At 35.4% G+C, this 12,500-nt stretch overlaps 2 protein-coding genes across 3 annotated transcripts in view; one reads left to right on the top strand and one right to left on the bottom strand.

The window, feature by feature from the left end:
* LOC122258681 (protein phosphatase inhibitor 2) overlaps positions 1-7,258 on the top strand; it is a 10,317-nt gene extending 3,059 nt beyond the window's left edge. For both annotated transcript variants that reach the window (XM_043024779.2, XM_086556580.1), the window contains exons 2-4: positions 1,323-1,490; positions 3,329-3,420; positions 4,155-7,258. In XM_043024779.2, coding sequence (XP_042880713.2) covers positions 1,323-1,490; positions 3,329-3,420; positions 4,155-4,414 — 520 coding nt within the window. In that variant the 3' untranslated portion in view covers positions 4,415-7,258. The remainder of the gene's footprint in view (positions 1-1,322; positions 1,491-3,328; positions 3,421-4,154) is intronic.
* Positions 7,259-11,667: 4,409 nt separating this feature from the next.
* The window catches only part of l(2)k09848 (WD repeat domain 74 lethal (2) k09848), an 8,306-nt gene continuing 7,473 nt past the window's right edge, over positions 11,668-12,500 (bottom strand). The window contains exons 7-8 of the mRNA XM_042999841.2: positions 12,009-12,216; positions 11,668-11,914 (exon numbers count right to left, since the gene is read on the bottom strand). Of these exons, the coding sequence (XP_042855775.2) occupies positions 11,720-11,914; positions 12,009-12,216 (403 nt within the window). The 3' untranslated portion in view covers positions 11,668-11,719. The remainder of the gene's footprint in view (positions 11,915-12,008; positions 12,217-12,500) is intronic.

The following is a 12,500-nucleotide window of genomic DNA, read 5'->3' as shown; positions in this document are numbered from 1 at the left end:
ATCTCAGTGTTTGAGAAAAAGCATTTTCTTTTAAAAGATTCACATTTTATGATAAACAGAATTTTGTTTGTGTGTCTCTCAGTATGTGTGTGCCTCACACAGGATGCATGTGTCTTATCTTATGATGATATTGAAACATTTCATATTTGTGTGCATCTTTTGTTCAGATTTTATTCAATAATTTTGTGTCATCTCTAACTCACAGGATTTTTATTGGCATGATGTGCCCTGTTTCTATCGAGCTAAGAAAGATGCAATACAGTAATAGAATGAAAGGTGTTTAGCCAGGTGATGAAAATAGTGAGGTTCCAATCACACGTTAAAAATAGACAGGATGTTCTTTTTTCAAGTGGATAAGATATGGCCTGTCACAGAAGGGGTAGCAAATACAAATATTTGCAATGAGAAACAGTTGCCGAGTAAGAAGAATCCTTAAGTAATGGGTAACGAGATCAAATCCTCCTTTTTTCTATCTTTTACATAAGTCACCGACCCCAACAGGAAGTCTAGTACAAAGTTACCCCTCGCACTGGCCTTTTTTACAGGAGCTGATTACCTATAAAGTGCAGTGCTTGTCTAGACGTGGCTTACCACACAATATGTAAAAGTCAAAGGATTGAAAGAGGTAACAACATCAAAGAGAAAGAGAGAACATCAAAATAAGCTAGAATAAAAGTCTTGCCTTCAATTAAGCTCTTGGATATCCAAGTTATGTCTCTAACATAATTTTGCTTAAAAGATGCACTGTTACAGGCAGCAAATACACAAAACACATAACAAACTTTGTACATTCTAAACCACCACCCCATGCTTTCTGATTTCATCTGATTCTAACTTTTTAGCATAATAAGAGTAATTATTTAGGTGCTTGAAAATACATTGTAAAGCTAAACAGGACTTTTTTTTTTTCTTTTTTTTCAGAAGAAAGTCTAAATGTTTTAATATTTATGTTCTCAATTACTGATAGTCCTATAGCCAGCAATACAAATCTTGAATGATAAAGTGTGTGAATATTAGTTGTAAGTATTCAGCACTTTCATTTTCAATAGTAGTTGGTTGGTAGCGGGTATTTATTATTACTTCTTTTATGGAACCCATTACAAACATAATAGGAAAAACAAGTTCACCATGAGTAATGAAGTAGATAAAGCTATTTTGGTGGTTGATGTTTATGTAAATACAGGTATATATGCGCAATCGTAATACTATGAGAGGTTATTAAACATTTATATCATCGGTGTATCTCACTGGGCCTTATAGTTCCATGACAGAATTGTGATTCCTGAAAATTGCATTAATGGCTCCTTTCTCGGCTCTTCCAGAAAAGAGACAAAATGGGACGAAATGAACATCCTGGCGACCCTTCACCCCATAGACAAGGATTACGGGCACATGAAGATCGAGGAGCCGAAGACACCCTTCGCACACTACGAGGAGGGCGACTCTGGGGACGAGCACGATGGCTTGGACGCCGACCTCTTGGCCAAGAAGTGAGTGACTCGGCTCTTGAGGGGACCAGGACACAAGAAAAGACTTGGGTTGCTTAACTAATTCATTGCAGATTTTGTTTCCTTCATAAAGTTGGATGGATGTGTTTCGGTTGATTTTGACCTGTTCTTTTATGCCAAAGGTAAACAGAGGCATAGTGGTTAGGAATAGGTTTATGTTAAAGATTTTGCTTGAAAGCCACAAGAGGGCTTTTGCTTTAAATATTTGGACATAGCTTTATATTCATGTTAGTTGATAGATTTTTCCTCTTTTTATATATGTGTGAGAGTGGACTAAATATTAGAGTCTTAAATCCTGCAAGAGAAATCTTTCTCTCTTTTAGATTGGTTAATATATCACTATGCATTAAAAAAAGAAGTTTATTCATAAAAAAAAATATTTTAAAGGAAAAGCTAATTGAATTATTGTGTAAGATTTACAAGATCAAAGTGTAATTACTGTACAGGGCTGAGCCAGAATGACAGTGCAGTTGACAGGATTCAGAAGGGCCCAGTGCACAGGTATTCTCTCTCCTTGAAATAAGTCGGCCAGTTGTCTCTCTCAGCATATTACAGCATCGTCCCTCCTTTTAGTATGATGACGGGACACAGAGAGAGGACCTAGGTTGCATTCACAGAGGCTTCTTTCCTTATATTTATTTGGCACAGGATATTCTTAAGACTTGCACTCTTGCAACTGTTAATTTTACTAGGCACATGTTTGCTCCTTTTTTTTTGATAATGCACCAAAGCATTGACTTGATATATAAATATTCTCCCTGACACCAGTTTGAATTCGATAAACTGGGTATCATCCGCAGAGAACAGAACTAAACCACTGTACTGTGCTGAGCCACTAAAAGGATTGTCAGTTATTATGTGTCGATATCATTCCATAACAGCAAAATATTCTTGGCAATATTTCATCCTACATGATAACTGTAGTCCATTTGGTCTTGAATTCCTAAGGCCATGCCACTAAAAATCTTTCAAGGACCGGCTGTAAAACTCCTCCATCAGTAGTCAGGAGTGAGCCAATATGGATCTAGTGTGATCCTCGTTAGACATTCCTTTGTTTGAGTTGTTGCAGTCAAGTGGTTTAGTTTTCCTGTTTGCAGATGTTTCATAGGTTGAGTAGATTCAGATGTAGATTGTTCTATATTGCCTTTTATTTGTTTTATTTGCTATTACTGTTTTTTATTTTACTTGTTTATTGATTTACTTGGCTGTAGAAAATGTGAATAATTTTCAATTTCTTTGGCTAATTTAAAGTTCAGATTGAAGAAATAATTACTGTTATTTACACAATGAAGATTTATTCATACATGAGTCTCAGAAAGGACACCTATGTTTTAACCCATTGATAGCGGATGGCATGATTTGCTGTCAAGGCAGCATCGGTCATAAACGCGGATGGCACCATGCCATTCAACATAAACCCGCCACATGACTGTATACATATTTTATTAAAACTGTGGCCAATGGGTTAAAGAGATGTAAAGCTTGTTTCCATAGCAAAAATTCTTTCACTGTTCTGTTGATATATTTATAGAAAACATTGGAACACATCACAAGTAATCATGTGAAATCACTTATTGGTCTGCTCTCAGCATTGCAATTATAAATTGGAAAAGGATATTAAAATACACTCTCTGAATAGCAAATTCCTCCTGTAAATAATGTCGTAATTGGAGGGACAACTATATAAGTATTATATTTAAAAACAAGAAAACAAATGTTATTTTCATTTCTGAGTAATCATTCTAAAGATTTTCTAGGTATGGGGTCCCTCAAGCTCCATCACTGAATGTAATACTAAAGTTTCCTTCCTGATTTCATAGGATTCAGCTTGGAGGATCAGAACTTCCAAAGGCCTTGATTGAGCCTGAACCAGAAGAGGAGAGCGAGGAAGAAATTTCTCCGGAAGAAAGAGGTAACATCCTCATCGTGAAGTGCAGGGTGGATGAGGCAAAGAAATTAAGATATAGATATGATTGTATAAGAGAATAGGTACACTTTCATGTACATGGTTTGTAGGTGCCACCGTACTTTCAAATGGGAATAATTACATGTCAAAAGAGGCAGCTGCACACACACTTTTATGCCTGAACACCCACAGGCAAGAACTGTCTGTTTGAGTGTGTTAGTTCTTTTATAAAATAGTTAGGATAAATAGATATATCCTACATGCCTTCTTTCCCGGTTCTCTGTTACATGATGTGATCTTTTAAGCTAGGACTCCCCACCGTTTTGACATGTGGTCCTATGACACTTGAGCTGGCATTGCTAATAACCTTCAGTATTTAGTTTTATAATGATTTAGCAACAAACTTTGCCAATTGTGTATAAAGATTGGAAATATAAATCCACATATTTTTTCTTAACCCATTCCCGACGGGGCCAATCCGGCTTAAATAGACCAAAATTCCGGGACTCTTGAACGCATAAGCCTAACGCGTCGGGATTCTCGGCCGCACTGGCCGCGAGCCAGCGCTGCGCGCTGGCTCCTCCCACGCCCCGGGCTGGACAAAGTAACGCGTCCCCGTCGTGTAGCCCAAAAACCACTAGACGTGTTATCTTGTCATCCGTCGTTAACGGGTTAAGGTAAGGAAACAGGGCCTTTGTTTGATGACTTGAAATTAAGATATTGTCCCCTTCCATTCGCAGAGAAGAGAAAACTGTTCGAAATGAAGCGTAAGAAGCACTACAATGAATTCTATGCTGTCAAACTTGCGCGGAAGTTGATGCAGAATGACGACGAAGACGACGAGGAAGAAGATGAGGACGACGAGGAGAAGAAGGATTCACCAGAAGGAGAGACCAGTATAGAGAAAGATGCCACAATGGAGGAGATTGTTGAAGAAGGGAACGGAAACGGCGAGGGTGACGCCATGGCAGTGGCAGAAGAGCAGGCCTCAGGCGACTGAGGCCGCGTTTTGCTGACGCCATCTGCATTGTGGTTGTAGTACTGGTTGATTGACAGTAGATGCCAATCGTTGGATTTAACACTAGCATTCATCAGCCATAAGACCTCCTTACACCACCATTCCCAAGTATTAAAAAAGAGGAATAATAATTTTGAAAGTGGAAAAGATCATCCGAACTCATAATCATTAAACACGTTATCATCATATCGCAATACATTTATTGGATTTATAAAGGCTTAAACAATTTATTATATTGTAAGAGTGATTGAGCGTAACTGTGGTACTATGTATATATGTGCTGATCTGCTTACGAATCTGTCTGTAAATGAGTGTGTGTGCACTTGTGTTGTCTCTCAGTCTCGGTATGTTGAGAAAAAGTTTGTTTGTGTAAATAAAGGATATCATTGAGACAGCACTTATGTATAGTTGTACTAACATGGTCTGTATTTTTTATATTAGTACAGAATGTGTGTATTGTTTAAAGCCAAATATTTCTAAATTTTGTATTTATAGGGTAGACCCTGTTTATATTAGTTTCAGGTACAAGGGGAGCATCTGTGATGTACTAGATTTGCAAGGATTTTAACAAGGACCAAGAGAGAAATCCTACGTCTTGAAAGAACTTTATACGACATAGACAGCTGGTAGAGTTAATTGAAGGCTGCCCGGACTTACAGCTGTATGCAACTTACGTATGCCTTGCTTTGCACTTCTTGTTTTTGTGATCAAATCATGAGAGAATACATTTTATACTGTCCTTTTTTTGTTATTTGAAACATCTTTTTCTGGACGAGTCACAGCTGGAAAAACTGATTCTGTGACGAGGTCTAGCTAATCTAATGCCCATCCGTGTTTTGTTTCTTCCCTTACAAATCCAGTAAATGTCTCTTCAAATCATTGATTTCATTTTGATCCACATCTGAATTAATAAAGAGTTTCAGGGGGTAGAATCAAATTAATTTGTGATTGTTGTCTTGTATATACAAGTTAAAAATAGATAATTTTTTTCATAGGGACAAAAACAGGATAGTTGACAATCAGAACCAAGAAGTTTTTGCTATTATGTCACCAGGTTCAAGTAAAATTGTAAAAAAAAAATTGGTGATTGTTTGACTTAAATGAATTTCTACTTGCAATTGTATTTCAAATCCTCGTAATGTATTTTACTATGATGTCTTTTTATGAACATCCATTCGTTTAAGATTGTGTTTTTCCAGATAAAAGATTCGGTACGTGTGTCATGCACAGCAACAACTATTAGGTACTAATTAACGTGCAAAGAACCCATTATTTCTCTTCTGTATGAATATGGAATAAATTGAATATTTTTGGCTTTGAGCTTGAGAGTCATCCACGGTCCTGGACATTGGTTATCATTCCTATATTATCCTTGGCTATAGATCCTTGTACAGTATTATCCCTCTAATATACCTGGCTCTAGATGCTGAGATTGTTCCTATACCATCTGTTTGTAGAAAAGTTTTGAATATATGTACACATATAGATAATTAGTTTCTTACATTTATGTTGGTACACTCTTTATCTCCTAAAAATCAAAATGGTTGCTAGATAAAATTGATATTGTGATGGAAATGCGAGTTTAAGGAAAAATTGTATGATTAAAAATCTGATTTTGTTTCTAGATGGCACTCCTCTGGCAGCTTTAGTTTTCACTATGTAATGAGGCGTAATTTTTGCAGTGTAGAGTATTGCCACTTTCAGAATGGTTTGCATATTATAATAATGTTTTGCCAATGATTCATGTAGTAGAATTAATAATTTTTTGTAGTACTCTTGCTTTACTATACATTTAGTTATATTTATACAAACCTTGCTTGATCTCTTGTTCTGTAATGAAAAACTTTTAAGTTGTGGTACATGATTTATTTAGGATGTTTATTCTCATAAAAGAAAAAAAAAAAGAGTTGAGAAGGTAATTCTGAAGAAGTGATATATGTTTGAGTTTGATGATTGCTGTTTTTATTTCATCTGTACCAAAAATGATTCCATAATGAGATGGTGGCTGTTTATTATTAATCATTATTATTATTTTTCATATGAAGATGGAAATAAAAATAAGATTAGGAAATTATTAACCACGCTGCAAGGGAGTGAGACATTTGCCATTAAAAGGTTATGGTGTTCACTGTGCTTTCAGTTTGCTTGTACTTCAACCAATGCAGTGTGTTTTTTGTCTGTTCATAGATAAGTATTTAATATTTATTTTTATTCTGTATTTATTTTACACATATCATTTATTTGCACTTGTTATATAGGTGGTATATGCAGAGTTACATTGTGGTTTACATGACCTTTTCCTTTTGTGTGATTATTTAAAAATGTGAAATTTTTAATTAGAGTTGCAAAGGTAAATAAGATAAAAAAAAAAAAAAAAAAAAAAAAAAAAAATTGGATCCAGCAGCAAAAAAAAAAAGAAAAAAAGAAAAAGAAAAAAGAAAAAAAAAGAAAGTGAAATGTCATTACAAGCAGACTAAGTTTTTTGCAGCTTAGAAATATTTGTTGGTATTATATGTATTCCTATTACATTAAACTTATTTCACACATTTAATATTTTGGATTTCATGCTATTAATACTGAGTATTGCTTTAGTATCTTGTAAAGCCTCTAGTCCAAGTCCAGTCATTACACACTTTTGCATGAGTAGGTACCTTAAGGAAGTAGTTATGTTAGCAATACTTTACGAATATTAATTTGGTTGGGCTGCGAGTACTACATGATGATAGCAGAATCACGGGCTGGAAATGTGAATTGTAAGGAATTAACCCCCCCCCCTCCTCCCCTCCCCCCCCAGATTTTTACATATGCAATAAAATTAAATGTTGAGTGAGTGGTGTTCTTTCCCTGTGTAGAGTTAATTATATTTTAATTATATCTTAATGTTAATTATATTTGACAATTTGTAAAGGTTAAGTGAAGGTAAGGCAAAGGGTTGCTAAAAAAAAAAAAAAAAAAAAAAAGTTTTTATATCTCAGGGCTATGATTCATATCTGGTATATAATTTTTTCCCTTCTCTGTAATGAGAACAAATGGGAAAAAAAACTTTTAAAACTAAAATGTAATAAATAAAAGAGATAAATGAATTATTAGAATTAGTATTGTCTTTAAAAATGATATGGGTACGAATCTTCCTCACAATAGCTCAAATAACAGATGATAAAAAAAAACATGGCATTAGTATGATTTTCCAATAAAAGACATCAATGTTATTATACATTTGACTATCTGATAAATCTCTCTACATGGCTATGGTTTTGTTATGACCCTAAAGGGCTATGATAACACAATGCTTAGGTTAAGGTTAAGTTTAGGTTAAGGTTAGGTTTAGGTTAAGGTTAGGTTAGGTTAAGGTTAGGTTAGGTTAAGGTTAGGTTTAGGTTAAGTTTAGGTTAGGTTAGGTTAAGGTTAAGGTTGGTTAAGGTTAGATTAGGTTAAGGTTAGGTTAAGGTTAAGGTGAGGTTAAGGTTAGGTTTAGGTTAGGTTTAGGTTAAGGTTAGGTTAGGTTAAGGTTAGGTTAGGTTAGGTTTAGGTTAAGGTTAGGTTAGGTTTAGGTTAGGTTTAGGTTAAGGTTAGGTTAGGTTAAGGTTAGGTTAGGTTAAGGTTAGGTTAGGTTTAGGTTAAGGTTAGGTTAGGTTTAGGTTAAGGTTAGGTTAGGTTAGGTTAGGTTTAGGTTAAGGTTAGGTTTAGGTTAAGTTTAGGTTAGGTTAGGTTAAGGTAAAGTTAGGTTTAGGTTAAGGTTAGGTTAGGTTTATTTTAAGGTTAGGTTAAAGTTAGGTTTAGTTTAGGTTAAGGCTAGGTTTAGCTTAAGGCTAGGTTTAGGTTAAGGTTAAGTTTAGGTTAGGTTTAGGTTAAGGTTCGGTTTAGGTTAGGTTAAGGTTAGGTTTAGGTTAAGGTTAGGTTAGGTTAAGGTTAGGTTTAGGTTAAGGTTAGGTTTAGGTTAAGGTTGGGTTAAGGTTAAGGTTAAGTTTAGGTTAGGTTTAGGTTAAGGTTAGGTTAAGGTTAGGTTAGGGTTAGGTTAGGTTAGGTTAAGGTTAGGTTAGGTTAGGTTAGGTTTAGGTTAGGTTAGGTTAGGTTAGGTTTAGGTTAAGTTTAGGTTAGGTTAGGTTAGGTTTAGGTTAGGGTTAGGTTAGGTTAAGGTTAGGTTAGGTTTAGGTTAGGTTAGGTTTAGGTTAAGATTAGGTTTAGGTTAGGGTTAGGTTAGGTTAAGGTTAGGTTAGGGTTAGGTTAGGTTAGGTTAAGGTTAGGTTAGGTTAGGTTAGGTTTAGGTTAGGTTAGGTTAGGTTAGGTTTAGGTTAAGGTTAGGTTAGGGTTAGGTTAGGTTAAGGTTAGGTTAGGTTTAGGTTTAGTTAGGTTAGGTTAGGTTACGTTAGTTTGTTCAAATAGGTTAGGTTAGGTTAGGTTAATTAGGTTAGGTTAGTTAGGTTAGTTAGGTTAGGTTAGGTTAGTTTAGGTAAGTGTTGGTCAGATTAGGTTTGGTCAGGTTAGTTAGGGTAGGTTAGGTTAGGTTAGGTTTAGGTTAGGTTAGATTTAGGTTAAGGTTAGGTTAGGTTAAGGTTAAGGTTAGGTTTAGGTTTAGGTTAAGTTTAGGTTTAGGTTAAGGTTAGGTTTAGGTTAGGTTAAGGTTAGGTTAGGTTAGATTTAGGTTAAGGTTAGGTTAGGTTAAGGTTAGGTTTAGGTTAAGGTTAGGTTAGGTTAAGGTTAGGTTTAGGTTAGGTTAAGGTTAAGGTTAGGTTTAGGTTAGGTTAAGGTTAGGTTTAGGTTAGGTTAGTTTAGGTTAAGGTTAGGTTTAGGTTAAGGTTAGGTTAGGTTTAGGTTAGGTTAAGGTTAGGTTTAGGTTAAGGTTAGGATTAGGTTAGGTTAGGTTAAGGTTAGGTTAGGTTTAGGTTAAGGTTAGGTTAAGGTTAGGTTTGGTTAAGGTTAGGTTTAGGTTAGGTTAAGGTTAGGTTAGGTTAAGGCTGGGTTTAGGTTAAGGTTAGGTTAGGTTGGGTTAGGTTTAGGTTAAGGTTAGGTTAGGTTAGGTTAAGGTTAAAATTAGGTTAAGGTTAGGTTAGGTTTAGGTTTAGGTTAAGGTTAGGTTAAGGTTAGGTTAAGGTTAGGTTAGGTTTAGGTTTAGGTTAAGGTTAGGTTAAGGTTAGGTTTAGGGTAAGGTTAGGTTTAGGTTTAGGTTAGGTTAGGTTAAGGTTAGGTTTAGGTTAGGTTAAGGTTAGGTTTAGGTTAGGTTAGGTTAAGGTTAGGTTTAGGTTAAGGTTAGGTTAGGTTAGGTTAGGTTTAAGTTAGGTTAAGGTTAGGTTAGGTTAAGGTTAGGTTTAGGTTAGGTTAAGGTTAGGTTTAGGTTAAGGTTAGGTTTAGGTTTAGGTTAGGTTAGGTTTAGGTTAGGTTAAGGTTAGGTTTAGGTTAAGGTTAGGTTAGGTTAAGGTTAGGTTAGGTTTAGGTTAAGGTTAGGTTTAGGTTAAGGTTTAGGTTAAGGTTAGGTTTAGGTTAGGTTAGGTGAAGGTTGGGTTTAGGTTAGGTTTAGGTTAAGGTTAGGCTAGGTTTAAGTTAGGTTAAGGTTAGGTTTAGGTTAAGGTTAAGGTTAAGGTTAGGTTAAGGTTAGGTTTAGGTTAAGGTTAGGTTAGGTTAGGTTTAAGTTAGGTTAAGGTTAGGTTAGGTTAAGGTTAGGGTTAGGTTAAGGTTAGGTTAGGTTAGGTTTAGGTTAGGTTCAGGTTAGGTTTAGGTTTAGGTTAAGGTTAGGTTAGGTTAGGTTTAGGTTAAGGTTAGGTTTAGGTTTAGGTTAAGGTTAGGTTAGGTTAGGTTTAGGTTAAGGTTAGGCTAGTTTTAGGTTAGGTTAAGGACCTAAACCTAACCTTAACCTAACCTAAACTTAACCTTGACCTAAACCTAACCTAACCTTACCTAAACCTAACCTTAACCTAAATCTAACCTAACCTTAACCTAACCTAAATTTAACCTAACCTTAGCCTAACCTAAACCTAACCTTAACCTAACTTTAACCTAACCTAACCTAACCTTAACTTAACCTAAACCGAACCTTAACCTAACCTTAACCTAAACCTAACCTTAACCTAACCTAACCTTAACCTTAACCTAACCTAAATCTAACCTAACCTTAACCTAAACCTAACCTAACCTAAACCTAACCTAACCTTAGCTTTAGGTTAGGTTTAGCTTTAGGTTTAGCTTTAGCTTTAGGTTAGGTGAGCAACAGCTTAGCAACCATTTTTGTTGAAACTTATGTTCCTTTAGTGGCTACTTCTTGAGCCTCTCTTAACCTTTTCTGCTCAGAGCAGGACCAGCAGCAGCTTGTTCACAGTAAGAATTGTTCATCTTATCAAGGTAACTAGTATTTTGCTTTGTGCAAAATTTGTTCCTTTCATCATTTCAAAGATATAGATTATAGGAATTAATACACTTAATTTTAATTTACTGAATTAGTTTTCTCTTTATTCTGATTATCCAATATAAGTAAGAATCAATAATATGATTAATTATAGGCACACATAAAAATATATTCCAAGTCAACTTATTTCAGTCACCATGTTTACATTCCTGGCAGTAAAGTATTGATATGTATTGTAGTGCTATAAATGTCCCGCACTTTTACAATCTTAAACCTTAGGTAAATCAATGTATTAAACATTCTCAACCTTAGAATTAAAACTTTGCTACCACCTAAACAGTACTCTATATTCAAGTACATTACTGACACACACTGGAGTCCAGATAATGTATAATCCTCAGAGTTACAAGGTTCTCGACCCAAATGTTTCCAAAATCAGTCTCAGCCCCTGAATACTACTCTGGTTTCTCTATCTAGTTTTCAGTTCAGTAGAGTATCAGGCCTGATCCATAAAAAGTGAGTCGATGATATAAGAGGGCTTTGAATACACAAAAATAATGTGTTTTATTTAACAGGAAAAATGAAGGAACAGTACAGAAAATTGTCATTCGCTATGCAGGAGGCAGGATCAAATGATGACATTCAATGAACATTTCTTACTAAGTCTCTTATCCTTGAGTATGTGCACGACTCAGAATTGTCAACAAAAACATTGCTGACATCTTTACCATCCAAAGATTTAAATATATTCCACCAGAAAATGAAATAACCAAGATTAATCTTACTACAAAAAAGGCAAGATTTGATATAATACATAAACATAAAAATGGCAGTATTTCAGCTTATGACATATTGACATTACAACACTATGGAACCAGTGTAATATAAATAAAAAACCTTTTTATTGAATCTATTTATTATGAAAACTCGTCACATCCACACTAACATTCCTACCACACTTCGTCATCTTCAATTTTCCTAAGCTTTTCGACCCCACCCTCCGAGGGATCATAATCTAGCTCCTCTTCGATGACCTTTCTTCTCTTCATCCATTCCCTCTTGGGTTTCTCTGTGGATGGGATTAAGTCGCCTTCCTCAAAGTCGTCTCGGACAAGCACTCGGTTTAACCGTGATTTCAGATATTCCTGAGGGAGGAAGAGGGAAGAAGATGGATGTAACAAATGATATTGACTGTGTTAATAATGACCATAATTCAGCACATACACAACACCAAACTACCTTATGTATGAGTTTTCCGGTCTCAAGATGGTGCACTCGCAGGAACCTGTCGAGGGCAACTGAGAAGACTAGCGGCAGATGTGGGTGGACTACCAAATCTCGCACTGCGCCTGCAAAGCTTTTGTATATTCCCACTGGCTGTTCTGGCTTGTTCATTCGCAGGTCAAAGCGACCCATCCTGCCGTGAGCTGTTCCGACCACCACTTGGCTAGAATAAACAATACACAATGAAAAATATACCATCGAAGATAAGATGAGAAAAGAAAGAGAGACACAAAAAGGTTATAATTATTCTGAGTAACTTTTCCATTTACAACAAATCTCAAAATAGGTTTCATAAATAACAAATCTTCTTAAAATACAAATCTGCAATTATCAACATTATTTTGACATGTTTGCCCCTGATGTACCAGTATTTACATATGGACTAGCAAAAATTTAATTTCTTTTTTATTTCATGAAGAAGCAAAACATTACTTGTGTTTTGCTCAG

The sequence above is a fragment of the Penaeus japonicus genome, unplaced genomic scaffold (genome assembly GCF_977035675.1).
Source record: "Penaeus japonicus unplaced genomic scaffold, GWHDUDI00000001_assembly GWHDUDI00000032, whole genome shotgun sequence".
NCBI classification, from domain to species: domain Eukaryota; kingdom Metazoa; phylum Arthropoda; class Malacostraca; order Decapoda; family Penaeidae; genus Penaeus; species Penaeus japonicus.
The sequence above is the reverse complement of the archived record's forward strand: the minus strand, read 5'-3'. Positions and strand labels throughout refer to the sequence as shown.